The following is a 26,712-nucleotide window of genomic DNA, read 5'->3' on the forward strand; positions in this document are numbered from 1 at the left end:
CCTAACTTCAAACTATACTACAAGGCTATACTACAAGTAACCAAAACAGCATGGTACTGGTACCAAAACAGAGATATAGACCAATGGAACAGAACAGAGGCCTTAGAAATAACACCTCACATCTACAACCATCTGATCTTTGACAAACCTGAGAAAAACAAGAAATGGGGAAAGGATTCCCTATTTAATAAATGGTGCTGGGAAAACTGGCTGGCCATATGTAGAAAGCTGAAACTGGATCCCTTACTTACACCTTATACAAAAATTAATTCAAGATGGATTAAAGACTTAAATGTTAGACCTAAAAACCATAAAAACCCTAGAAGAAAACCTAGGCCTTAGCATTCAGCACAAAGGCATGGGCAAGTACTTCATGACTAAAACACCAAAAGCAATGGCAACAAAAGCCAAAATAGACAAATGGAATCTAATTAAACTAAAGAGCTTCTGCACAGCAAAAGAAACTACCACCAGAGTGAACAGGCAACCTACAGAATGGGAGAAAATCTTTGCAATCTACCCATCTGATAAAGGGCTGATAGCCAGAATCTACAAAGAACTTAAACAAATCTACAAGAAAAAAACAACCCCATCAAAAAGTGGGCAAAGGATATGAACAGACACTTCTTAAAAGAAGACATTTATTCAGCCAACAGACACATGAAAAAATGCTGATCATCACTGGTCATCAGAGAAATGCAAATCAAAACCACAATGAGATACCATCTTACACCAGTTAGAATGGCGATCATTAAAAAGTCAGGGAACAACAGATTCTAGAGAGGATGTGGAGAAATAGGAACGCTTTTACACTGTTGTTGGGAGTGTAAACTAGTTCAACCATTGTGGTAGACAGTGTGGCAATTCCTCAAGGATCTAGAACTAGAAATACCATTTGACCCAGTGATCTCATTACTGGGTATATACCCATAAGATTATAAATCATGCTGCTATAAAGATACATGCACACATAGGTTTATTGTGGCAGTATTCACAATAGCAAAGACCTGGAACTAGCCCAAATGTCCGTAAGTGATAGACTGGATTAAGAAAATGCGGCACACGTACACCATGGAATACTATGCAGCCATAAAAAAGGATGAGTTCTTGTCCTTTGCAGGGTCATGGATGAACCTGGAAACCATCATTCTGAGAAAACTATCACAAGGACAGAAAACCAAACACTGCATGTTCTCACTCACAGGTGGGAATTGAACAATGGGAACACTTGGACACAGGGTGGGGAACATCACACACTGGGGCCTGTTGTAGGGTGGGAGGTAGGGGAGGGGTAGCATTAGGCAAAATACATAATGTAAATCACGAGTTAATGGGTGCAGCAAACCAATATGGCACATGTATACCTATGCAACAAACCTGCACGTTGTGCGCATGTACCCTAGAACTTAAAGTATATATATATATATAAAAAGACAATAATCGATCTTGGCCAATGTAGGGTTTTCCAGCTGCTTTATTCATATATGGTTATTGCATGGTGTTGTAAATGGAAAAACGGCCCCCAGAGATGACGCCATACTAATCCCTGCAACATGGATTACCATAACTTGCAAGATGTTACCTTACGTGAATAAACAGACTGTGCCGCTATCATTAGGAGTCTAGTTGCCCTGAAACTTTATTAACTTTCCACAGTGTTCGTGAGCTACCATTCAACCTTAGACACAGAGTGTTCTGCTGAATTCTTCCACTTTGGAGACTCTGACTTCGTCCATCTGTCCATCTACTCTGATAACCTCAATATGTTGTCTTGTGCTTTTGGAATAAGCAACGGGCAGAAAGGGAAAGGCAGCAATATTCTGAGAACTTGAACAATAAGATATGTGCTTTTTCTGATTAAATAAAATGTGCTAAATTTTGAAACAAGTTTATTTTGACAACTTAGTTTCTAAATGTCATTGCCCACTAAATGGAACCAGGACTTATTGGAGGTATGGCTGATTCTAGTTCTGGGGCAGTGGAAACATGAGTTAAGTCTGGGATATTTTTTGTGTCACAAAGCAACCGAATTGTTCAAAGACTAACAAAATCTTACAGACTGTACACAGAGCCAGCTTGTATGGGTTACAGCTGGCCAAACTTAATTTGTCAAGCTTCTAAAATATAATTGTTAGTCTGACAATAGCCATCATCTCTCAAAATGAAGAGAGCTTGTTCATGACATGAACAGGTATGGATAAGAGAAAGCATGGAAATATTTATACCATAACTGAAGCCTATACATTTTGAACCCTTTTCAATCACTGGAATTTTCTAGTGTTAGTAACATTTGTTATTTTTTTTTTGCAAATGTTAATAATGTTTAACTCCTTGTAATTGAAAGAGACCATGACGTAACTGTTTACTGAAAAACTATCGCAGTTCCAGCTGTTTTAAAAAGACTCCATTTCTAGAGGTTTAAATTTCATTTTACTTTACTTTGTTTTGTTTTTCTAGTGGGGAAGGGTCTCACTTTGTTGCCTGGGTTGGAGTGCACTGGTGCAGTCATAACTCACTGCAGCGTTGAACTCCTGTTTCAGCCTTGCCAGTGGCGGGGACTACAGGTGCACATCACTGTGCCTGGCTCTAGAGGTTTAAATTTAAGAGTTGAAGATGTGGAATAATATTTGATAACATAACATCTTTTGAAAAACCTACCACAGATTCTATTTCTTGATAGGATGGAGTAGCTGCTATCAACATATCATCCCACTGAAAAAAAATTTAGAAAATTTTACAAAATTTATTTTCAGAATGCTGGAAATCACCCAGTACAGAACTGTGATGACTGAAAAAAGGAAAAAACCCTCAATACTTCAAAATAATAAAGCAAAGTCAATGACAGCCCAGCTGTTTATTGGGAAGCCTTTTCTAGACTGTGCAAGGAGGGAGAACCCAGGAAGAACTCAGTGGTCTTCTTTAGTTGAGACTAGTAAGGTCAGTCTTGGTGACTATGGTGGCCAGAAGTTACTGGACATAGTAGCAGAGAGAAAGTGGTATGAAGAGAAAGACTATGGAAGTTTCCTTGAGTGTTTGGTTGAATACTGAGCTGTGTAAGCATAGGATGGAATCGCATTGGGCTGGGCAAAGAACAATTACTGAAGAGCTATAAAGATGAAGAATTACAAGAGTTCACACAGGACTGTGAGGTGCCATCATTTATACCACAGGCTTCCGAAAGAATCGTTTTCCAAATTCTAAGCCACTCACAAATACACATACCTCTCAGAAGTATGGACTTTTTACAACTTAGAAAATGATTTATTGACTCAAGCATATTAATTTAAATAAAGATAAATATTAAAAACTTCCTTATAAGACATTTTAACTGTAATTGGACTAATTTGCACTTTAATACCTCAGTTTTGTAACCATTTACTGTCAACTAACCTGACAATATAAACAACAAACAGTTGTTACATTAATGGATTATCTTCAAAGTGTATTCTTCTCTAATATTTCTTCTTATTACGTACATTTGATTTATATAGGTAGGCAAACTATGTTATTGCACATCTACTTAGACACAATTGGAACCGAAAATCAAATAAATAATGATAGAAGTAGTGGTGAAACCTATATTTAACCTATATTTAATCTATAAACTATAGATTTATTTCTTTAAATAATTAGCAAAACTGAGAGAGTGGTATTTTGCTTACTAGTGAAGCTGCATATGGGAGGAGTGGACCAGCCCCGTTCTACACACGAAATGTTTTTCTCATTGTTTTGAAGGCTGTATCCTGTGTTGCAAATAATTTGTACAGTATCACCTTCCAGATGTATTAGTCCTGAAGATTCAGAATGACCATTTTTCACAAAAGGAAAGGAACACATTCCTAAGGACCAAAAATTGATTAATGTACAAGATGGAAGTAGCAAAAAAAGTGCATTTTAAAATATTTCATTAAGAAAGGAAAACTTTGAAAACTGACATCATGTGTAAATATTTTCAAAAGAATTTGGGTCATGCTACCATATAAATGATGAAATATATTTTTTGTTCCTATATATATATATATATACGAAAGTTAATATTTCATGTTGTTGCTGTATGGTTTTTATAATAAAAATCTTGTGTTTATAAACTCTTCTAGCACCAAAGCAATATCTTCATATAAATATTTCTTGCAATTCTCATAAATGTTTCTTACAAAAGGAGAAAGACCATTACTATCTCCTTTGTTGCCTCATCTATTCTCTCTCCCATTGTTTTTCTTTTTTAATGCACCTGTTATCATTGGAGTCTGGTCTCTACATTTATTGGAGGATTAATATAGCTACACTTTGAAGAACCAAATAAATGATTTATTGAAAATATAAAAGTTAAAATACCAAACCTTACCTCGCAATATGCAAGAGAATGGTAAATTCAAAACAGAATATCTATACAAAATGACTTATTTTAAAGGAAAACTATGATCAGGCTGCTACCAAGTGAATATTAGTAAAGAAACATTAGCAGTCAAATATATTAATCATCAGTTTAAAAAAATTAATGTATTTCAACATGTAGGGCATTTCCAGGTAATGCAAGACAGTTGATATATTTATTCTTCATTGATTCTCATAGGAGGCGTCTCAAAATAGGAGGACTACATCTCCCATTTTTCCAGCTCCTCTGGTCATTGCCCTTGTGATTATCAAGACCTTATGATCTTGTCCGGCACATCCTTCTCTATTCACTGAATGACATCCATTTAATGAACAGGGCATTTACTCACTGAGACACTTTGGTGTTGGTGACCATCCTTCTTCTGTGCATGTTATGCGAGTCCAAAAGGATTTTGAAGGAGACACAAAATTATATTCACAGGAGTAATAGAAAACTTCCCCTGTAGGAACTTGGGAAAAAGGGTTATAATCTTCTTCATCATACAGAAATCCATGGTGTATTTTTGGAAAATCACAAAGTGTTCCTGGGAAAAATAACACAAAACTGAAGAACTAAATAAAGAGCCACATCGATGAATCACTAGATTATATTTTAGTCATCTCATTTATAGTTTTGTTTTTCATTCAGCTTAAATGCCTTTAGCTTAAATGCTTTCCAGTGTACTAATTTGGAATGAAGAAAGATCCCTAAATAAGAATAGAAGAGTATTTGAGGAGGTCTTTTTTTTTTGAGAGGGAGTTTCAGGTTTTACTCTTGTTGCCCAGGCTGAAGTACAATCACGCAAATCTTGGCTCACTGTAGCCTCCACTGGGTTCAAGTGATTCTCCTGCCTCAGCCTCCTGAGTACCTGAGATTACAGGTGCCTGCCACCACACCTGACTAATTTTTTGTATTTTTGGTAGAGACAAGGTTTCACCATATTGGCCAGGCTGGTGTCAAACTCCTGACCTCAGGTGATCCATGCGCCTCGGCCTCCCAAACTGCCGGGATTACAGGCATGAACCACAACGCCGGACCAACGAGGTCATTGTTAATGAATATAAAATTTATATTTTGGAATGATATGAAATATGAACTCTTCTGCAATGTCTTCAAGAACAATATCCTCACACAACAATTTAAGAATGAAGGCAGACTGTAAGAGTGGCAAATCTCCCTGGTCTATGTAGTGTACAGTAGAGGAGTGATAGGATTGTTCTCAGCTCTCAGATTTATTTCTTTTTCTATTCTCATCAACTGTCATAGGTATTTCCACCAGAGAAATCTGTCCTATTTTTTTTTCTGGTGCAGTAAAAATGTTGGGTAGGTAATTTGATTTTTTGTTTATTAATATTCTGATTACTTTCTGGTTACAAAGTTTATATGGTTTCAGTGGAAATAATTTAAAGAGTATAAGAAAATCACTAAGAACAACTCAACCGAGATAAAATTAGAGCTAAATTCTGGTAAATGCTGTATATATAAATGTTTATTATACTGCAAGTCCAAAATATCTGAAAAAGAAAAAACAATAAAAAGATAATAAAACAATAAAACAATGCAATTAAAAATACAATATAACAATTATTTATATAGTATTTACATTATGTTAGATATTATAAATAATCTAGAGATGATTTAAATTATATGAGAGGATGTGCATATGTTATATGCAAATACTACGCCATTCTCTCTTAGAGACTTGAGCATCTGTGGATTTTGGTATCTGCTGGGGGTGAAAAGAGTCCTGGAACAATTCCTTAAGGACACTAATGATACTGAGGATACTACTGGATATATTTATATAGACACTCACACATACATCCATATGCACTATGGTGCAAGATATGGTAAAACAATGTAGAAAATGGGTGAAATATTCATGTTTTGACTCTATTTTTTCTTGTGTATATATATATTTATATATATATGCATATTTTTATTAGACTTAATTTTTTATTTACAGTTTTTTTACTGTAAAATTGAGTGGAAGGTACAGAGATTTCCTATATACCACTTCCTCTTCCCTGCCACATGAATAGCCCCCTTCACTATCAGTATTATTGTCATTAAAGTCCATAGTTTACATTAGGGTTTACTCTTGATATTGTACATTCTATGGATTTGATGTACTTTACCTTTGAATGCTTTTTTAGCTCGAGATATTTCCTCAATATAGTGTGCTCATTTTTTAGCTCAAGGTATTTTCTGAATATAGCATTGCTGCATAAGAAATTGTTTTGTTTTTCACCTTATTTAGAAAAAGCATGCAGAAATTCAGCTGACAAATCAAGGGAAATTTCTCTTTTTTAACTACCTAGAAGTAATATTTAATGTTGCACAATATTTGAAATAATTCTTGTGGTATTTAACCTTGTGAAACCTTAAATTTATTACCTAACTGTTTAAAAATTGACATTAGATAGTTTTGGAGAAGATACTGAGGGAAAGACTCCCTCGTGTCTTGATAGTATTAACCTATCATAACTCCTTTTAAAATCTTTTGCTTTTTGAAAATTGCAAAATTATAGTACTTGATTGTCATGCATATGTACTTACATATTCTTCGCTATCCAGAATAACTTAGTTCTCACCATCCAGTTGTATTCTACCTATCCTTCAGAACTTGCTCTACAACATTCATCGTATAACCATTGTGCACATCCGCAATGGTGCTAGGAGTGTTATCGTCCTTTTGCAAGCCTGCCGTTACACAACCACCCACTCCAAAAGCAGAAAATAATTTTCCTTGTCTCGACATTCTGATAGAATACTGTGAATATATTTCTTCTGGGATACACACACACACACACACGTATATATACAGACATACAGTCATTTACCACATAATGACGTTTTGGTCAATGACTGATCACTTATATCACAGTGGTCCCATAAGATTATAATGTAGCTGAAAAATTCCTATCAACTGATGACCACCACAACATCATAATCCAATGTATTACTCACATGTTTGTGGCAATGCTGGTATAAACAAACTTACAGCATTGCCAGTCATATAAACAATAGCACACACAATTATGTATAGTACACAATACTTGATAATGATAATAAATGACCATGGTACTGGTTAATGTATTTAATGTACTATAGTTGTTATCATTATTTTATAGTTCGCTTCTTCTACTTATTAAAAAAAATAACTGTAAAACATCCTCAGGCGGGTCCTTCAGGAACTATTCCAGAAGAAGCCTTTGTTATCATAGGAGAGGACAGCTCCATGCATGTTACTGCCCTGAAGACCTTCTAGTGGAACAAGAGCGGAGGAGGAAGACAGTGATACTGATGATCCTGACCCTCCGTAGGCCGAGGTTAAGGTGTGTGTTTGTGTCTGCTTTTAACAAAAAGGTGTAGAAGGTAAATAAATCAATAAAATATTTAAAAGATAAAAATCTTACAGAATATGGATAGAAAGAAAAAATATTTTGTACATCTATACAAGGTGTGTTTTAAGCTAAAACAAAAGAGTTACAAGTTAAAAGATTTTCAGTTGATAAAGTAGAAAGCTTATCATAAATTAATTTATTATTGAAGAAAAGTTTTAAAAATAAATTTAGTCTATCCTGGGTGCACCAGAAGCTCAGTAATTAGCACTAAAGAACTTATCCATGTAACCAAAAACCACCTGCTCCCCCCAAAATATTGAAATAAATATATAAATAAAATAAATTTACCTAGCTCAAGTATTCAGTGTTCATGAAGTTTACAGTAGTGTATGGTAATGTGCTAAACCTTCATATTTGCACACCACTCACTCAGTGACTTACCCAGAACAACTTTCAGTCCTGCAAACCCTATTGATGGTAAGAGCCCTATACAAGTCTACCATTCTTAATATTTTATATTGTATTTTTATTGTACCTTTTCTATGTTTAGGTAAACACATTCTTACATTTGTGCTACAGTTGCCCACAGTATTCAGTACAGTAACATGCTGTACAGGTTTGCAGTCTAGGAGTGACAGGCCATATAGCTTAGTTAGGTAGTAGGCTATACAGTCTAGGTTTGTGTAAGTACACTCTATGATGTTTGCAGGAGGACGAAATTGCCTAAAGACACACTTTGCAGAACGTTTTCCTATCATTAAGTGATGTATGAGTGTACACAAACACACACACACACACACACACCCACACAGAGACAATTACCTATATATAAAACCTTGCAATTTATTTGCCTATTTACATTTTGCTTTTCTTTTAGGACACTCTAAGTAGTAGTGAGGGGTGGGTGGCATTGTCATATTCTTTCCAGCTTCTTTGCTACAGCATGAAGCACAATATATTGCTTGATTAATGTTTTGCTACTGGAAGCATGCAGTTTTCTATTTGTACAAAAGTGTTGCTTTCGTCTGTTATTTCTGCTGTTTGGCCAGTTTCTAAATAGACACCAAAACAAAAATGTAACGCACACTTACAGGTCATTTAACACCTAGACAACTTTTAGATAGAATTTCACTAAAGTTTATCCTGGGACTGGACTGAAGCTTGAAAGTTTTGTGGGGTTAGGAATTGTCAAAATTCTACATATTATTCTCATAATTTTCACTTATCTTCCTCTGCTTGCACCCCCCTTTAGAAATCCTTGTGTAATGCCATTTGTAACAGATGTTTAAGCCACTTAATAAATATCATAAACACAGACTTAAGAAAAATCAAATACACTCATGCAATCGCACTCTTGTGATTACAGCTCAGTGCTAAAAGTGAAAACAAAATAAAATGAATTTTAGGCCCATAGAAATAATGTTTTGCAACATTTGTAAGGGCATATCTTAAAAAGAAAGCATTTTATGGTTCATATTTTTCTCTTATGTCAGGACTGAGAAGAAAGTGTTCAAAAAATTTAAAGATCTGTAAACATTAGAAAGCAGTAAAGCAGTAAAATAAAAACTTTCTGGAAATCAAAGAGTATATAGCACAATGATTGAAACTTCACGTACACACATAGTTTAATCAGTATCCTAGACCTTGTTAGAGATTTTGTTTGAAATTCTTTTGATATAGTGGCTTTAATTTCCACATGAAATAAAATGGGATAGTTTATAATGTTATAAGAATCAGTTTATAGTATTAATAAAGAAGTGATATATTATTTCACTTTTGAAATTTGTGGAAGAGCTCAGAAGAAACAATTTTTTGGCAGTTCACTGGTTTATATATAAAAATAATATTTTCTATTGTTTCATTAAAATATATTTCCCTGTTGAATGATAATTAGGCTGAAATGAGATTCCTTCATTTTAATAACATTTAAAATTTAAATGATCAAATCTATGAAAATAAAATTCTCAAAACATAATGAAGGTGGCCAAATCTTTTTGGGGTGGATTTTTCTAGTCAGTGGCATTGCAGAGTTTATGCAGAATTACATTAATATTTCACCTTGTCATCTTTATTATAGCAGATTTTCTCTCCTTTGATTTCTCTTTACATTTATCTATTTGGTGACCATTTACCCTTAGCAAACTAGAGAACGGAGAGAATTAATTTCATTCGATTTTCCTGCTAATTGCATGTTGGAAAATATTTCCAGAAAATAGATGAATATTGTGATACCCCTTCAAATTATCCTCAGCTATTTATTCATTTAAAAATATTCTTATGCATACACACACACAATCAATAAATACATTTGAAAAGGAACTAAAATATTCAGATCTGTTTTCAACTTACCTTCTCCCCCAACAGTGGATACCCATGAGATTAGGATTACACTGAATAAGAGCAACATGCTTGGTAGTCTCAATCATATATAACTAAAAATACTCCAGTGATGGTGGTGTTGCTTTAAATCTGCTTTCATTAACAGTTACAAGCATGACTTTGAATTTCAGTGTACTAAGGGGAAGCTAGTTTAGTAAAGCCCTTTGTGGAAAACATCAAAGTTCATGGAGGGTTGTGTGAAATAAGCAAATAGTGTCTAATCAGTGTCTTCACAATAATATTCTCAGCTCGTTATGTAATATTTATTTGAGCAAAATAACTGTTGTTCAATTTCCTTGTTGTAGTCACCGAGTCTCTGAGTTTGGAATAATCAGAAATGGACTGTTTAGGGAGAGAGGAAGCTCCCCACCTCCGGCCCCCTGGGTTTTTTTTTTTTTTTTTCTAGCCAAGGGTTCAGCTGTTTCAAAAGGCAAGCAAGTGCAAGTCATCAGTCCTCATCTTAATACAACAATATCACTTTTGTAGTTGTAAATTCCCTTTTAAAACTGGCACTAAGAATTAGGTACCTTCTTAACAGTTTTAATATTTCATAAACTATAAAAGGTCTAATCAAGAATTATTTTTGCCGGCTGGGCGCAATGGCTCACTTCTGTAATCCCAGCACTTTGGGAGGCCGAGGCGGGTGGATCACAAGGTCAGGAGATCGAGACCATCCTGGCTAACATGGTGAAACCCGTCTCTACTGAAAAATACAAAAAAAATTTAGCCAGGCGTGGTGGCGGGCGCCTGTAGTCCCAGCTACTCGGGAGGCTGAGGCAGGAGAATGGCGTAAAACCGGGAGGCGGAGCTTGCAGTGAGTGAAGATCGCGCCACTGCACTCCAGCCTGGGCGACAGAGCGAGACTCCGTCTCAAAAAAAAAAAAAAAGAATAATTTTTGCCAAGTAACGTTTCCTGAAATGTTTGAAGAACAAAATTATAATTCAAAATCATTTTGTTCAGGTGGGACTTCGAGAATGGCTATGTGAGGGTCTTGGTATATTCACTCCCCACCAAAAGGCAGCAATAAAACTGGATAAAAATTTAAAAGTAACCATTGGTTGTCTCTGGAAATTGGCCAAACAGCATAATGTTGGGAAATATTTATTCCAGAAAGTCTCCATAAAATTCAGTAAAAGAGAGCGGATGCTTTCATCCACCTCTGTCTCGCAGCCCAATTCCGTGGTCAGAAGTTGAACCCTGGATGGGCAGGCAGGCTATGTGGACTGAAAGCTCTGCTCCCCTGCTGGAGAAGAGTGACTTTATAGCTTGGAAAGGTCCATGCCCGAGGATCCTATTGAATACAAAGAGATTACAGTGGGAAACAATCAGAGAAGACTAGAGGATACTAGCTGAAGCAAGCAACAAAGTGCCCAGCCTGCGAGAAATTTAACATTTAATGGGGGAAATTTAGAGAAATAGCCTAATGATCTCACTAAGAGGAAACTTACTTATGGTGGTTCAGAAGTCAATGGGAATGCACATAGCTATGTCCAATCAAGAAACCAGAGAAGTCCCTGTGAGCTATTAGTAGTCTCTACTATTGATTCTAGTCTATCTAAACCTTGTCATTTCCAATTACTACACTACCTAAAGTATCCAAATATTAAGCATCACACTCTAGACCATTTGAACAATCTTTTTAGCTCACTTACTCTACTAAATTTGTTCCAAACATTCAATGACCCTGACACTTTTTCACTATTCTCTTCCCTTCATTTTCTCTCTTCCCACCACATCTAAATTAGATTCCATGGCTCGTCACTGTAAGTCAGTCCCTTGCACACACTCTCCTGCCCATTCGTTCCTTTCTATCTGTAATGCAAGTCTTAGAAAACCTCAATCCTTTGCAAATAAATTCTCTACCTGCCCTGTGCCTGAATTGAAGCAGCAGAGTGTGTCTACAAGAAAAACAAAGGCAACTGTGCTGACTTGCCTTGCTTTAAATTAATGATCACGGTCCTAAATAATTTCGACACTGCTTTTCCTCTCCCCTATTTTCATTATCTCCCTCCTTAACCACCAATCCTCACCTTGTGCTTTGCTAATGACTTCATTTATTTTTTCATCTAGATATAGAATCAATCAGAAGAAAACTACCTGCTGTTCACACGCATCCTTTTCTGCATTGTCTCCTGCTTCACTGAATGTTGATCTTTACTCCTATCTTGTTATGGTCTCTCTACCAGATTTGGTCCCATCTTTTCTATGCAAGGATTTTGCTCTTTCAATTATTCCTTCTCACCTGTATCATTAATTTCTCCATTTTCCAAATTATTTCCACCAATATGCAAACATACCAAACATCTTTCATCATGAAGAGCAACAACAAAAGCTCAAAAAATTGTTCATAGAACCCAAATCTCTTTCTAGTAATCTAATTCACTTCTCATTTTATAATACGATGACTCCAATATGTTATCTACAATCTCTACTTTAATTCATTTTTTCATTCCCAACACTACGCTTAAACCCCTCTTGTAACAGTCACCAATGTCTTCTTCAATCTAATCAAATCCATTGGTCAAAACTGAATACTCAGAAAAATTTCATGACTTTCCCCTTCCATTTGGAAATACCTGCTTCACATGGTCTATGGAACACCACATTCTCCTGGTTTCTCTTCTGTCTCAAAGGCTTCACCATCTCAGTCTTTTGTTGGCTTCTTCTAATCTCTCTGACCTTTAAACATCGGTTTGTCTGAATCCAGGGGATGTTATTTATTTGTAAGCACAGAGTTAATTTTCACAGAGCTAGTGCCGATTTTTAGTTGAATTAACACTATTTTCTCTTGTCTACTTTTTTTTGAAGCCCAGTACTCAACCATTATTCTCCTTTTTATTTGCTGAATATTTCTTCTAATTTAGAAACTTAGATTGCCCTTTTTTGTTTGTTTCTTGTTCTGAGTAATTTCAGGAGATTATGCCCTCCTGGAAACATTAGCAACAAATAAAAGGAGAAGGAAACTATACTTGATAAGAAATAAAAGGGCAGGTTAGAAAATAACTTTGTCTTCAATTTTGTGGCCAATTTTATTTTGAAAGATGCTCACTCCACTGTGTCTCATCTCACTTGTTCTTCTGCCATGTGATTTTGCCATGATCCTATCAAGATTTAGAATCACATTTCCGTCATTTTGAAAATCTGTACTTTTTAGTGGCGTGCTTTTGTTGATACAATACAGCGGTAGTGACTCTGCTAGATATTAGAGAGTTATGGGTTTATATTTTGGAAGACTATCTCTCTGACACTATCTTGGAAGTCTTTTGCCATTCGGCAAGAAGTTCAATCTGTATGCAGAAGCCGTATGTAGATCTTCTGGTTGATAGCCCCAGTTGGCCCAGGCAATAGCCCAGGTGTCATACATGTGAGTGACATTTCTAGATTCCAAATCTCAGTTATTTGAGTCCTAACCCATTTAAATCTTTTCACCTGAGGCTCAAATATTGTGGAACAGTTATAAGTCATCACCTCAATGCCCTGCGTCAATTCCTAACAGTATCCTTAAGTATAATAAAATGATTTCTGTTTTATGCCAATAAGTTTCTTACACAGCATTATAAATCTAGGAAACTGGGACCTCTTTTTTTTTGTGGATTCCAGGTTTAGTGCAGGGAAAGTAAATTAAGTCTCAAAGTGTTTGTTGTTGCAAAAAATATGAAAGGGTTAAAAGGCAAATTATAGCATTCAAATACATATGAAACTGGCTTGTAGAAGTTATTACTGATAAAATTTGAGATAGATTTAAGTATCTCAAAGAAAAATTGCTGAAATTGGTTATAACTCTTGAATATTGAAAATTCTCATCCCCAAAAGTGCTATAAAAGTAAAACATCCCAACCTATATAATCCAAATAATTTTTGTTTTGAAATAATCTTAGATTCATATAATAAGTTACAAAAATAGTACGGAGAATGCCCATGTACCCTTACCCAGCTTCCTCCAATAACTATAACTTCCTGCATCTCTTATATCTATAGTACAATAATTGAGACCAGGAAATTGACATTAGTGCTCTACTACTAACTCAACTACCAACCTTACTGAATTTCATGGTCTCTCCCATGAACTTGCCTTTGTGTTTGTGTGGTATATTAATTTTGCAACATGTATGCACTCATGTAACCATCACCACAATCAGTCATATGTAGAACTACTCAGTCGTATACAGAACTATTCTATCACCTCCAGAAAACTCCCGTATGCTGTCCTTTTATGGTCCCCACATTCCCCCACCCCTCATTGCTAGTCATCACTAGTATGTTCTACATAACTGTAATTTAGTCATTTTGAGTGTTATATAAATTGGATTATACAGTAAGTCAACTTTTTGATTTGGATATTTTTCACACAGGGTAATATCCTTGAAATGTAGCCAAGCTGTTGCATTATAAGTAATTCATTTCTTTTAATTGCTGTGAAGTACTCCATTGTATGGATGTAACATGTTTGTTTATTCTTTCGCTCATCTGAGGACATTTGAGTTGCTTCTACTTTTTGGCTATTACACATAAAGCTATGATGGACAATTTTGTGCAATGTTTTACTTGAACAGCAAACTTGTTCTCGAAGGGTCGTATGTTTAGTATTTTAAGGTTGTGAACCATATGGCCTCTGCCACAACTACCTAACTTTGTAGTTATAGAGCCAAAATAATGATAGACAATACATAAATAAAAAGGTGTGGCTCACATCCAATAAATCTTTATTAAGAAAATAGATAGCTAGTTCCTAAGATATAGTTTGCCATCTCCTGCCCTATGGTAAACAGTCAGGGGTGAGATTACTGGGTTTTATGAAAAGTGCTGTTGAACTCTATAAGAAATTGTCTGTTTTCCATAGTGGCTATGACATTTTACATTTCCACAAGCAATGTATGAGAGATCCATTGTATTGCATTTTCACTTGCACTTACTATTACCAATGTGTTTCATTTAATTTTTTTAAAGCATTTTATTAGATACATAGTAAATCTCATTGTGGTTTTAATGTGTATTCCCTAATGGTTAATGACATTGAATAACTTTTCACATGTTTATTTTCCATCTGAATATCTTTTTTGTTAGATCTGTTCAAGTCTTTGGCACCTTTATTGATTGGATTGTTTTACCTGTGTTTAGAGCATTCTTTATATATTCCGTGTATAAGTTCTCTGTCAGATATGTTATTTGCAAATATTTTTTCCTAATAAGTAGCTTATCTTTTCACTCTCATAGAATGTCTTTCACGGAGAAAAGGTGTTTAATGTAGATAAAGTATTATTATTATTTCACTCTTTTATGGGTCATCCTTTAGGTGTCCTGTTTAAGAACAATTCCATCAAACCCCAGGTCACAAAGATTTTCTCTTCCTCTACAAGTTTGATTGTTTTACATTATACATTTGGATATAGGAACCATTTGGAGTTAGGTTTTGTTAAATATGTGAGATTAAATCAAAATTAATTTTTTGGCTAAGAAAGTGCTAGTGCCCAACACAATTTGTTGAAAAGAAACTTTTCTCAACCACATGCCACACATTCTCACTTCTAAGTGTGAGCTCAATCATGAGAAAACATGAACACATAGAGGGGAACAACACATACTGGGGCCTAATGGAGGGTGAAGGGTGGGAAGAGGGAAAGGAATAGGAAAAATAACTAATGGCTACCAGGCTGAATACCTGTTTTACAGGTATACTCTGTAAAACTAACTCCCATGAAACAAGTTTACCTATGTAACAAACCTGCACAGGTAGCCCTGAACTAAAAAAAAAAAAGGATCTTTTCTGTATTGAATTATTTGTGCATCTTTGTTAAAAGTTACTTGAGCATATTTGTGTGGGTCTATTTCTGGATTCTGTATCTGTTCTATTGATTTATGTCTATCCCTCCATCAATACTACATAACTGTTTATAATATGGTAGCTATATTTTGAGGCCTCAAATTTGATTTGTGTGATCCTTTCAACTTTATTATTTGAAAAAAATGTTTCAGCCATTCTAACTCCTGTGCATTTTAATATAAATTTAGTATGGAATGATCTATATTTACAAAGAATTCTGTTGAAATTTTAATAAGTAATTATGTTAAGCCTATAGTACAATTTGAGAAAAATTTATTTATTTATCCTGTTGAGTATTCTAGCCCAAGAACATGGTATTGCTCTCTATTTAATTCTTCCTTGATTTTCCTAGGGAATACTTCTTTTCATATTGACAAAAATACATATTAGAAAATAGGTATCAACTATCAAGGCTTTTGTCCATTTTAGAAATAATTCAAATATTTCTATGAATAGAAATATTATATTTGGGGAATAGATAGTCCCCAAAGCTTTACGTCTTTCCTTCTCACTTGATTTTCATAAAATGCTCCCAAATAATATAAGGGCTACATCTGTCATCTCTTCAGGCTCTTTTAGACCTTGCCCCTGTCAAGACACAGATCCCTTTTGAGGCATCCCTCTCTACTCACCGAATGATTTATGCAGATAATGATCAGGGCATTTACTTACTAAGACACTTCACTGTTGATACCCATTCTTTCTCTGTGCATGTTACGTGAGTCTATAGGGGATTTGAAGGAGATACAAAGCTATATTCACAGGAGTAATAGAACAGTTTTTTTTTCTTGTGAACTGGTAAAGTTGGTTTATATTTATCTTGGTCATATAATTGTCCTTGTTTTATTTCTGCATATCTACAAATTTCTCTTGGGAGAAAAAAACAAATAAATATCCTGAATTAAAGAATATGCAGCTTATATTTCAATGATGTCATTGATGCATTTTATTCATTTAACTCATTACCACTTGTCATTAGTGATTAAGAAACAGAGAACTATATGTAACCCAGAATGCAAAAGTATTTAATAACATCATTGTTAAAGAAGACACTATAACATTTTTGGAGTCAAATCAAGTGTAAACTCTTTTGAAGTGTCTCCAAGAAGATAACAATACAGAACAACACAAAACTCAAGGTAGAGGATCTGAGTAGCTTTATACTGCAGTCCTCTCATGCCTAAGATTTACGTAGGTTGGGATAAGAGTACAGATTTTAAATCTCTATTCAATTCCATTCTCCTTTCTTTTCTTTGCCTGTCATAAAATCTTTTAGCAGAAAGCTGAGCCGTGTCTGCCCCTGCTAGTTCAGCTAAGATACTGCCTGGGTAAGTTTTTTATACTATCATTTTTCTGACTGTAAACATAATGTACTTTCAGTGAAGAAAATTTAGAATGAACAAAGAATCATAAAACAAGGAAGCAAAAGCTCACCCCAAATAAAAAATCCGAGATATAATTACAACTGGATTATGATGAATAGAAAATAGGTATGTACATGTGTATACATTTGTATAAATTGTGATGACAAAATATGAAAATAATTTAGAATTGGCATTGTCTCTAGAAAAATAGATCTGTGTGGATATAGCACATCATATAAGCAACATATAAATAAATATTAATATACAAATAAAAATGTAATATATGGTAAAGAACTATAAATAATTTGTATGTCAACACATAGTTTATGTACATTACTCCGCAATTACTGTTTATCACAGTTTTAAGATATCATTTGATAGGATGAAAATTTTTTTCAACAAGTTTTCTAATAAAAAGACCAAATCTGAAATATTTACTTAAGTAAAGAGAAAAAACAATCTTCAAAGACCTGAAGCTAAATCCTATTAAACTTTTAATTAGGCCAGTTGCAGTGGCTCACACCTGTAATCTCAATACTTTGGGAGGCCGAAGTGGGCAGAATACTTGAGGCCAGGAGTCTGAGACCAGCTTGGTTAATATGGCGAGTCCCTGTCTCTACTAAAAATATAAAAAAATTAGCCGGGACTGGTAGCGCACTCCTGTAATCCCATCTACTTAGGATGCTGAGGCACGAGAATCTCTTGGACCCAGGAGGTGGAGGCTGCAGTGAACCAAGACCGTGCCGCTGCACTCCAGCCTGGGCAACAGAATGAGGCCCTGTCTAAAAAAAAAAACCTTCAGAATCTTTTAATTAATTAATTTATGCACATATTAAGTACAAACATTAAATTATTTCTAAAATTCTATATAATGTTACTAACTACAACACATTTTATTTTCGTCTTTTTTGTTTGTTTTGTGTTCTCTGTTTTTGGTGCCCATTGTGTTTCATCAGTTAATAAGGTTTTTTTTTTGTTTTGTTTTTTGTTTTTTGTTTTTTGTTTTTTTTGAGGCAGAGTCTTGTTCTGTTGCCCAAGCTGAAGTGCAGTAGTGGTGTGATTTTGGCTCACTGCAGCCTCTGCCTCCAAGGTTCAAGTGATTCTCCTGCCTCAGCCTCCTGAGTAGCTGGGACTACAGGCACGCACCACCATGCCCAGCTAATTTTTGTATTTTTAGTGGAGACACGGCTTCACCATGTTGGCCAGGATGGTCTTGATCTCCTGACCTCATGATCTGCCTGCCTCAGCCTCCCCAAGTGCTGGGTTTGACTTGAGCCACCGCAGTACAGACTTGTACTTGAGCCACCTCAAGTACAGACTTGAGCCACCGCAGGTGATAAGTTTTAATGGATAATTACTTGACTTTTAATCTCCTAACTGAGCAAAGAAATGAGAACATGTTGTGATGTCCTACTCACACTATTTTCCTCCAGGGATCACGTAAGACGATCATGCAAGAGTTTACTTAATACATAGCCTTCTCCCTTGCTGAGAGCTCCAGGGTTCTCCAGCTGTACTCCATAAAGTCCCTGCCATACATCCCATCTTTACTTACAGAACATATTCTTCCTACCGATGCTCAGGACCAAACCATTTTAGAAATATGTCTTATAGCAGAACTGTGCAAATTAACTAAAAATGCTCTCAGATGTTTTATATCACGTTTTGTGCCCTGAAACTAATTTACAAATTGTTGCTGATGGAAAACACCTTCATTACCTTCTTCAGCCTTTTTTCAACTCAATCAGGATAACTTTTTGTTTCCAAAACAGTCCAGCTTTACACTTTCTCCTTTCTTTGTCTCTCAATCACTTTCAATAGTTTTCTATTTTCTTGAATATTTGTGGATAGTTTTAAAAATCATTTAAGAACTGTATAGAAGATTTTACATTTCATATTATATTTGAAATCATTAATATTATTTTGATTATTTTAATGTATGCTTACTTATAACTTCTATAATATAATTTATTATCTTTTTGGATAGTGAAACTTCTCTCAGTTTTTCTTGTTGTAATGGAGTTGCAGGAAAATTAATTGTACATGATATTTTAAAAACTTATTACATAAATTTTAAGTAGTAAAAAGGAAATGACAAAATATTAGTGCATTTTTTAGGGTTCTGGCTAAACCTCAGCATTTTGTTTATAAATCCATACGTATCTGTTTATGCTGACTCAAACTATGTATATGTAAACTGATTTTACCATAACTGTATAGGCTTAAATATTTAATCTTACTAATTTTATAATTAAACATTCTACTGTTCTTTTCAAAATTACTTAAATTAATTTGAACACTTTCCATTTACTTGTTGACTATTGTGCTTTAACTGTGTGAATTATTTATGCTTGTACTTTTCTACTGGAACATCATTGCTTTTCTCAATAATTGAATCAGTTTTTAATGTTATAATTTTTCTATTGTACACGATTTGCATGAAATTTTCAGATAATTTTTTCTTGAATTTGATGTTTATTTGGGCTACAAAGCCCATTTTTGTATTCTCAAATATTTTAGTATTTCACCTTTGTGAAGTAACAAACCTGATACTTTAAGTATTTCTTATGTGTTGATAAATGTGAAATTCATTTCATATGGCTATTGTACTAGATATTACAAAAATTAAACACAGTAGAAACTGATGTCTGAAATAGCTCTTCTACCTGAACATTATATATTGTTAACTCCCGACTGTAATCCAGGATCCACACTCATGAAACCGTGGTCCGTCTGTCTATGCATCTCACTTGCTTAAAATCCATCAGTGGCTCGCTGATCACTCTCTGAGTAAAGTTCAGTCCCCTTGTCAGGTCTATAAAATCTTTTCTGATTCCTCCCTACCTCACATCACCCATCACAATGAATTTTCTGAGTTCTAGTCATGCTGATTTTTTGAAGCTTCGCAGTTATGCTTTTTCTTTTTCTTGTTGGTCTTTCACATTCTGTTTCTCCTAAGTGTTGATTTTGTCCATGTCTACCTACCAAAGTTATATTCAAGTTTGAATCTCACATGAAATGTCATTTCCTTTCAGATCTATTTCCTGGCCTCCAAGAAAGTGTTTATTTCTTCTCTACATTAGTATAGTGTCTTCCATCCTTTACTATTAATGTGCTTATTATATTGCTATAATTTTTATATGTCTACCCTGTGGGGTTTTGTATCTGCTGTATCTATAAGCTCCTTCATCTCACTGCTGCTTACCTGTGTGATCAATGTGCTGGAGAAAAGATTTTTGTTACACAGACTGATACAAAATGAAGAAGCAGGTTTCTACAAATCATGCTTTATTTTTCCTTTGAGTAATATTAATGATAATAACAGCTTCATTGATTTATTGCATACTTACTATATGGTTATAGATATTGTTGAATACCCACTACACTGAAAACTATTTACATACATTTATGAATTAAAACCTGATTTCAAAGATGTTATCTCCATTTTGCAGATGAAACTCAGAGATAGGGACATGCTTCCTATACCTATACATTATTTAATCAGTGAAGCAGTATTTAATGAAAGACATAGACATTTATTGAGATAGTTTTCATGTAGAAGTATTTTATTTGCTTTTATATATATTAAGTTGTTTAGTCTTACCAGGTGGTAAGAATGTAGGTGTTGGATTGCCGAAGAAATTCACAGGACTCAAGCAGCTTATACTCAAAAAAGGGCTGTATCACAGGCAAAGGGCACAGCAACAGTAGGAGAAGGTTGTTTGTTGAGAGATCCATCCGTGGAACTCACACACAGACTTCTTTGTCCTACCACCACTGGGTCATACAGGATGCATTTTATCTCCAGATACAAACCACATCAGCATGTGTGTGTGTGAAACCTGAATTTCCTTTGTTTCACTGAAGCATATGCTGTACACCACTCCAGTAACGATGTTGCTCAAGCCTGCTGCCTCCCAGATCCGTGGCATTGTGCTCTAGAAATGGTAGGGTCTTAGAGAGACAATTTATTTCACTCTTACAGGTGTCTGAATAAAAGGTAAGAGAGAAAATTATTTTCTTGCTCTAAGGCTGTCGTAAACAAAGCTATGTTTGATTTTCCCTTTTAATAGTTACATAACTGTTCCCTTTAAATAGTTACTTAACTATTCCCTTTTAATAGTTAATACGTAACTATTCCCTTTTAATAACTATTCCCTTTTAATAGTATATTTGTGAGATATCTTATTTAGGTAATTATGCCACTTTCTTTTTATCTGTCACTTATTTTAACCCAAACTTTCCTCTCCAAAAAGAAACATCAGGCTTGACCATTGAGCTAATCCATTCACTGGAAATAAGAATTGTGCCAGTGCCTCTCTCATGATTTATTTTCATTCATATGGGGTAGGATTAGAAATGTACGCACTTACTGGCCTGCTACTTCTACTTGGTAACAAAGCATTTGTCCCTGAAGGCCCAGTTAGGCCAGGTGAGAGGACGGGACATTCTAGCTTCTGTGGTTTCTGTTGCAACTACTCTGTTGTGCCCTGATAGTGTGAAAACAGCCATGGGGAATATGTAAACTAGTGAACATGGTTGTGTTCCAATAAAACTTTATGGACACAAATGTGAATTTCATATAAATTTTATGAATATAATTTTAATTATAAAAATGTTATTCTTATTTTAAATTTAAAAAGATGTCAAAATATAAAAACCATTGTAGTCAGAGCCCTACAAAAATAGGCAGCAGGCCACAGTTCCCCATGACTGTCATTTGCCAGTCCTCCATCTGGTCCAGCAACCCCTTCTGAATTCAGTTAAATTAAAAACTATAGACAGTAACTCCTGTTTAAATATGAGTGATGCTTCAAGATCTGTTCATTTTAAACTGGACTCAGAAATTATAGCGTAAGGCAGAGAAGAAGAAAATTGTGATGTGTTTGGAAAGACTTGTAGATAAGTGCTGGTTTCATCCCCAAATCGTTGTTTCCTCTACCTCTGTATCTAGGAAATTTATCTAATAGTAAGCCATCTTTGATTTATCTCATGTTTACCTTTTTAATTTTATTTTTATGTTTTACTTTTGTTTTAGATTCAGAAGTATATGTGCGGGTTTGCTACGTAGGTAAATTGCATGTCATGGGGGGGTTTGATGTACAAATTATTTTGTCACCCAGGTAATAAGCATAGCACCTGAAAGATGGTTTTTCTGTCTTCACCCTCCCATCCTCCACCCACAAGAAGGCCCCAATATTTGTTGTTCTCTTCTTTGTGTCCATATGTATTTGATGTTTAGCTTCCACTTATAAGTGAGAACATGGGGTTTTGGGTTTTCTGTTCCTGTGTTAGTTTGCTTAGATAATGGCCTTCAGCTCCATCCATGTTCCTTCAAAGGACAAAATCTCATTCTTTTTTGTGGCTACATAATATTCCATGGTGTATGTGTACCACATTTTTAAAATCCAGTCTACCATTGATGGGCATTTAGATTGAATCTCTGTACAGACCAATGGTGAATTCCAAAAATGAATCAGTAATAAAATCCTACCAACCAGAAAAAGCCCAGCACCAGCCAGGTTCTCAGCTGAACTCTACTAGATATGTAAGGAAGAGCAGGTACCATTCCTACTGAAACCATTCCAAAAAATCGAGGAGGAGGGACTCCTTGATAATTCATTTTATGAGACCAGCATCATCCTGATACCAAAACCTAGCAGAGATACAACAAAAAAGAAAACTGCAGGCCAGTATCCTGATGAATATAGACACAAAAATCCTAAAAAACAAAACAAAACAAAACAAAACAACCACGATGTATCCAGCAGCACATCAAAAAGCTAATACACTGCAATCAAGTAGGCTTTATCCATGGGATGCAATGTTGGTTCAACATACGTAAATCAATAAATGTTATTCACCACATAAACAGAACAAAAACCACATGATCGTCTCATGCTTAATTTTAATGCACAACTTAGTAAATGAGCCTTTTCGTCCTTTATCACTGCACTACCCTGACTTTAGTTTTTTTAAGCAGGTATTTCAGTTAATGATTCCAAATATTTCCACTACTCTGCAGATGATAAAGGATACTATATGTTCATTTGATGTGGTGTTTCTTTGACCATTGTTGTATACCATGTGCTGTAATATAGTATCCTTCATCAGAAGAATGTAACTTGCTGGGCAAAAATAGTTTCAATTCTTTTTTTTTTTGAGACGGATTCTTGCTCTTTCGCCCAGGCTGCAGTGCAGTGGCGTAATCTCGGCTCACTACAAGCTCCGCCTCCGGGGTTCTCGCCATTCTCCTGCCTCAGCCTCCCAAGTAGCGGGGACTACAGGCACCAGCCAGCATGCCCAACTAATTTTTTGTTTTTTTATTTTTAGTAGAGACGGGGTTTCACCGTGTTAGCCAGGATGGTGACCATCTTCTGACCTCATGATCCGTCTGCCTCCGCCTTCCAAAGTGCTGGGATTACAGGCATGAGCCATCGCGCCCGGCTAATAATTTCAATTCTTTAATTGTCATGTATTAGATTTAACTTCCATGAAAAAACCAAGTGTCAATGGCCTTCAAATCTTGCTTAATCTTCCTGTTGTTAAAAACAAACAATATGGTGAAAACCCGTCTCCACTAAAAATACAAAAATTGGCCGGATTTGGTGGCGCGAGCTTGTAGTTCCAGCTACTTGGGAGGCTGAGGCAGAAGAATCGCTTGAACCCGGGAGGCAGAGATTGCAGTGAGCTGAGATCATGCCACTGCACTCCAGCCAAGGCGACAGAGCAAGACTCCGTCTCAAAAAACAAACAAACAAACAAAAACAAACAAAAATCACCCAAGTAATAAAATCTATTTATTAGCTCTATGCTGGTCCATCATTCCTGTGGATATGTCCCAATGCATTTTTTAATCTTACATCTCTTACTAAGAAACTGGACAATTATGATTAACAATTTGTGCCTTTTCTGGTGCTGGTGTTGGTTTGGGTCCTTCTGTGACCATTCATTTCATGTACCTAAGTAGCCACTTCTAGGTAATGACCCAAAATATCTATTTGTTGACTCCAATTCCTTTCCAGTCCTGGTGGAGTTTTTATTTTGGTAGGCATCTACATGTCCCAATTTTAATTCCCATAAAGGTAGTGCATCAGGCAAGAAGTATTTGAATCAACTGCTTTCCTATGAATTAATCCCTGACAGTGGATTGGTATCAACCCATGTGATTGCGTTTTTTATGTACTCAAAATCTAAAATCTTTCATAATAGCTAGGAATAGAGATTAAAGTTTAGCCCACTGGGCTGGTTTAGTCTTATATTTTCCCATGAGGATCTGCCACAACTTTCTGGGTAGAGAAGTGACCATTCTTTTATGAATGGCCATCAGAGAGATAGGCTGATCATTTAGCCTCCTGCAGCAGATGGTCTAGTGAAAGATCCCTTGTTTAAATTCTTACTTCTATAGCCTAAGACAGAGCCTCAACAGTCTCTGCAGTGAGTCCCAGAAGAAGAGAAGCTATTTACTTATGAATATGACCAGGGCTGCTACTGTACCCTCTTGTAGAATTTTCTTTCGTATACAATGCTCATTTAACGATGGAACTACTTTGTGCATTCTCTCCTCTTTTGGTATGTTTTTCAGACAAAACCATTTGGACACTTCAAAAATTAAAATAATTTTATACCCTTAAGTTATTAGAGGAATTTTAATTAATGCCCTATACCATCTCAAATGGCAGGTAATTTGTGTCTGCTTTTTTTCCTTCGTTATTCTTGCTAAAAATAAATTTATTATTCTTCTGAAAGAATTAGCATTGGTTCATTTCATTTGTTCTTTGAGAAGATTACTAAAATAGATTTTTTTCTAAATTGAATTTGCTTCATTGATTTCTGCACTAATATTAATTATTTCCTGCTTTCTTATATTGTAAGCTTAGTTTAGTGTTTTGAGATGTTTATTCTTTTCTAATACACCATTTAATGACATCTCACAATTCTATGGGACAGTAATTTTGGTGGGATTCAGACAGATAATTCTTTTGTTTTTTGGGGCATTAATAAAGACATTCAAAGTTATTTATCTGGCACATATTCTGGAGTTGAGGGTTTAATATGTCTTCAGTCACATATTTGGTGCTTTGCCAACAATGGGTGAAATTTGGGGTTCAGGCGACTCCTGTCACTCTCAGGGCCTCTCTACAGGGTAGTAAGAATTCTCGCATACTGGTTAGAAGCTACGAGAGACCAAGCTGCTATTTTTTTTAAAGCTTTTATCCATAATTGATGTAGAGATTCTTATACTGTATCCTGTTGGTCAAAGCAGTCATGGGTTAGCACAAGTTCAAGATGATGGGGAAATAGGTCACTTAATCAAAGGATTTTCAAATTATTTGTGGACATCTTTGATCTGTATAATGTAACTATGCTGCATTACTGCTAATATTTTAATTATCTCCACTCTGAGGCACATACGTGTCATAAAAATGATTGTAATTAAGAATGTACTCCATTATGATTACTTATCTAGTTCATCTTTGTTGGTGACATCAAATATAACCAAGTCTTAACTATTTTAGAAATCAAATTTAAATTTAAGTTTTCAAAGTTAAATTGTATTTCTAATGAAATAGTAATGTTTTATTTCTTTACCTACATAGTGCTCACCCATGTTTTTGGGTTTTCTGCATGTTTCTTTAAGAAAAGGTTTAAAAACAAGTCTGATGTTTTCTCTAATTTCATAGAAGACTGATAATGTGACCCTTGTTAAAATTCTTGCAAGAGAAACTTGTACACCAGATCCAAGGTAAATAAGAATCTGGGTTAAGGTGCTCAAATCATGCTTTTTAGGTTGTTCATCTGAAATAAGTATAATAAAAACTGGATTTCATAAGATGCAACTGAGGGAGCTCATCGACTCATAAAGTACAAGAGAGGGAGGAACTTAAGAGATGACAGACACTCATCAACTATTGTCTCTCTTAGCCACATGCATTCTGAGGACAGATTTGGACAGTCAGAAGCCACACGTGGGAGTTACAATTCTGACTATGCTCTTGACATTATTGCTGTTTAAAATAACTTTTGTAAGTGAATGTAATGATAGGTAAAATTGTGAATTGTTAGTTCTGAAAGCAAGATCACTGCTGTTAGCTGAGCAGTGTAGGAGTTGCAGAGTGGTATCAGAAATGGACACTCAGCTTCCTACCCTCTTCATGAGATGGTGAAGGCACCATGAAATTAAAAAAAGGGTAGGATGGAGGGTCTGACAAACTTCTATTGCCAGGGTGTTACCAATCCACTTTTTCTTTGAAGGGAAAATCCTCTGAGGAAGATTATCTGGGATGAATAGTAGGAGTGGAGTTTGGATTATATGACTTTGACTCCAGAATTTGTGAAAAAATGTATTTCGAATAAGATATAATATGATGGAGAAATTAGTAGAAATACAATTTCTTGGTAGCTGCTAACAAGTTTGGTGAAAT

The 26,712-nt window shown here is 35.2% G+C and overlaps 1 protein-coding gene across 1 annotated transcript in view; it reads right to left on the minus strand.

Annotated features, from left to right (window-relative positions):
• The window catches only part of CFHR5 (complement factor H related 5), a 30,762-nt gene extending 20,524 nt beyond the window's left edge, over positions 1 to 10,238 (minus strand). Inside the window, exons 1-3 of the mRNA XM_004028089.5 lie at positions 10,072 to 10,238; positions 4,725 to 4,919; positions 3,663 to 3,839 (exon numbers count right to left, since the gene is read on the minus strand). Coding sequence (XP_004028138.4) covers positions 3,663 to 3,839; positions 4,725 to 4,919; positions 10,072 to 10,129 — 430 coding nt within the window. The 5' untranslated portion in view covers positions 10,130 to 10,238. The remainder of the gene's footprint in view (positions 1 to 3,662; positions 3,840 to 4,724; positions 4,920 to 10,071) is intronic.
• Between the last annotated feature and the right edge of the window lie 16,474 nt (positions 10,239 to 26,712).

Source organism: Gorilla gorilla, chromosome 1 (assembly GCF_029281585.2).
Source record: "Gorilla gorilla gorilla isolate KB3781 chromosome 1, NHGRI_mGorGor1-v2.1_pri, whole genome shotgun sequence".
Lineage (NCBI taxonomy): Eukaryota > Metazoa > Chordata > Mammalia > Primates > Hominidae > Gorilla > Gorilla gorilla.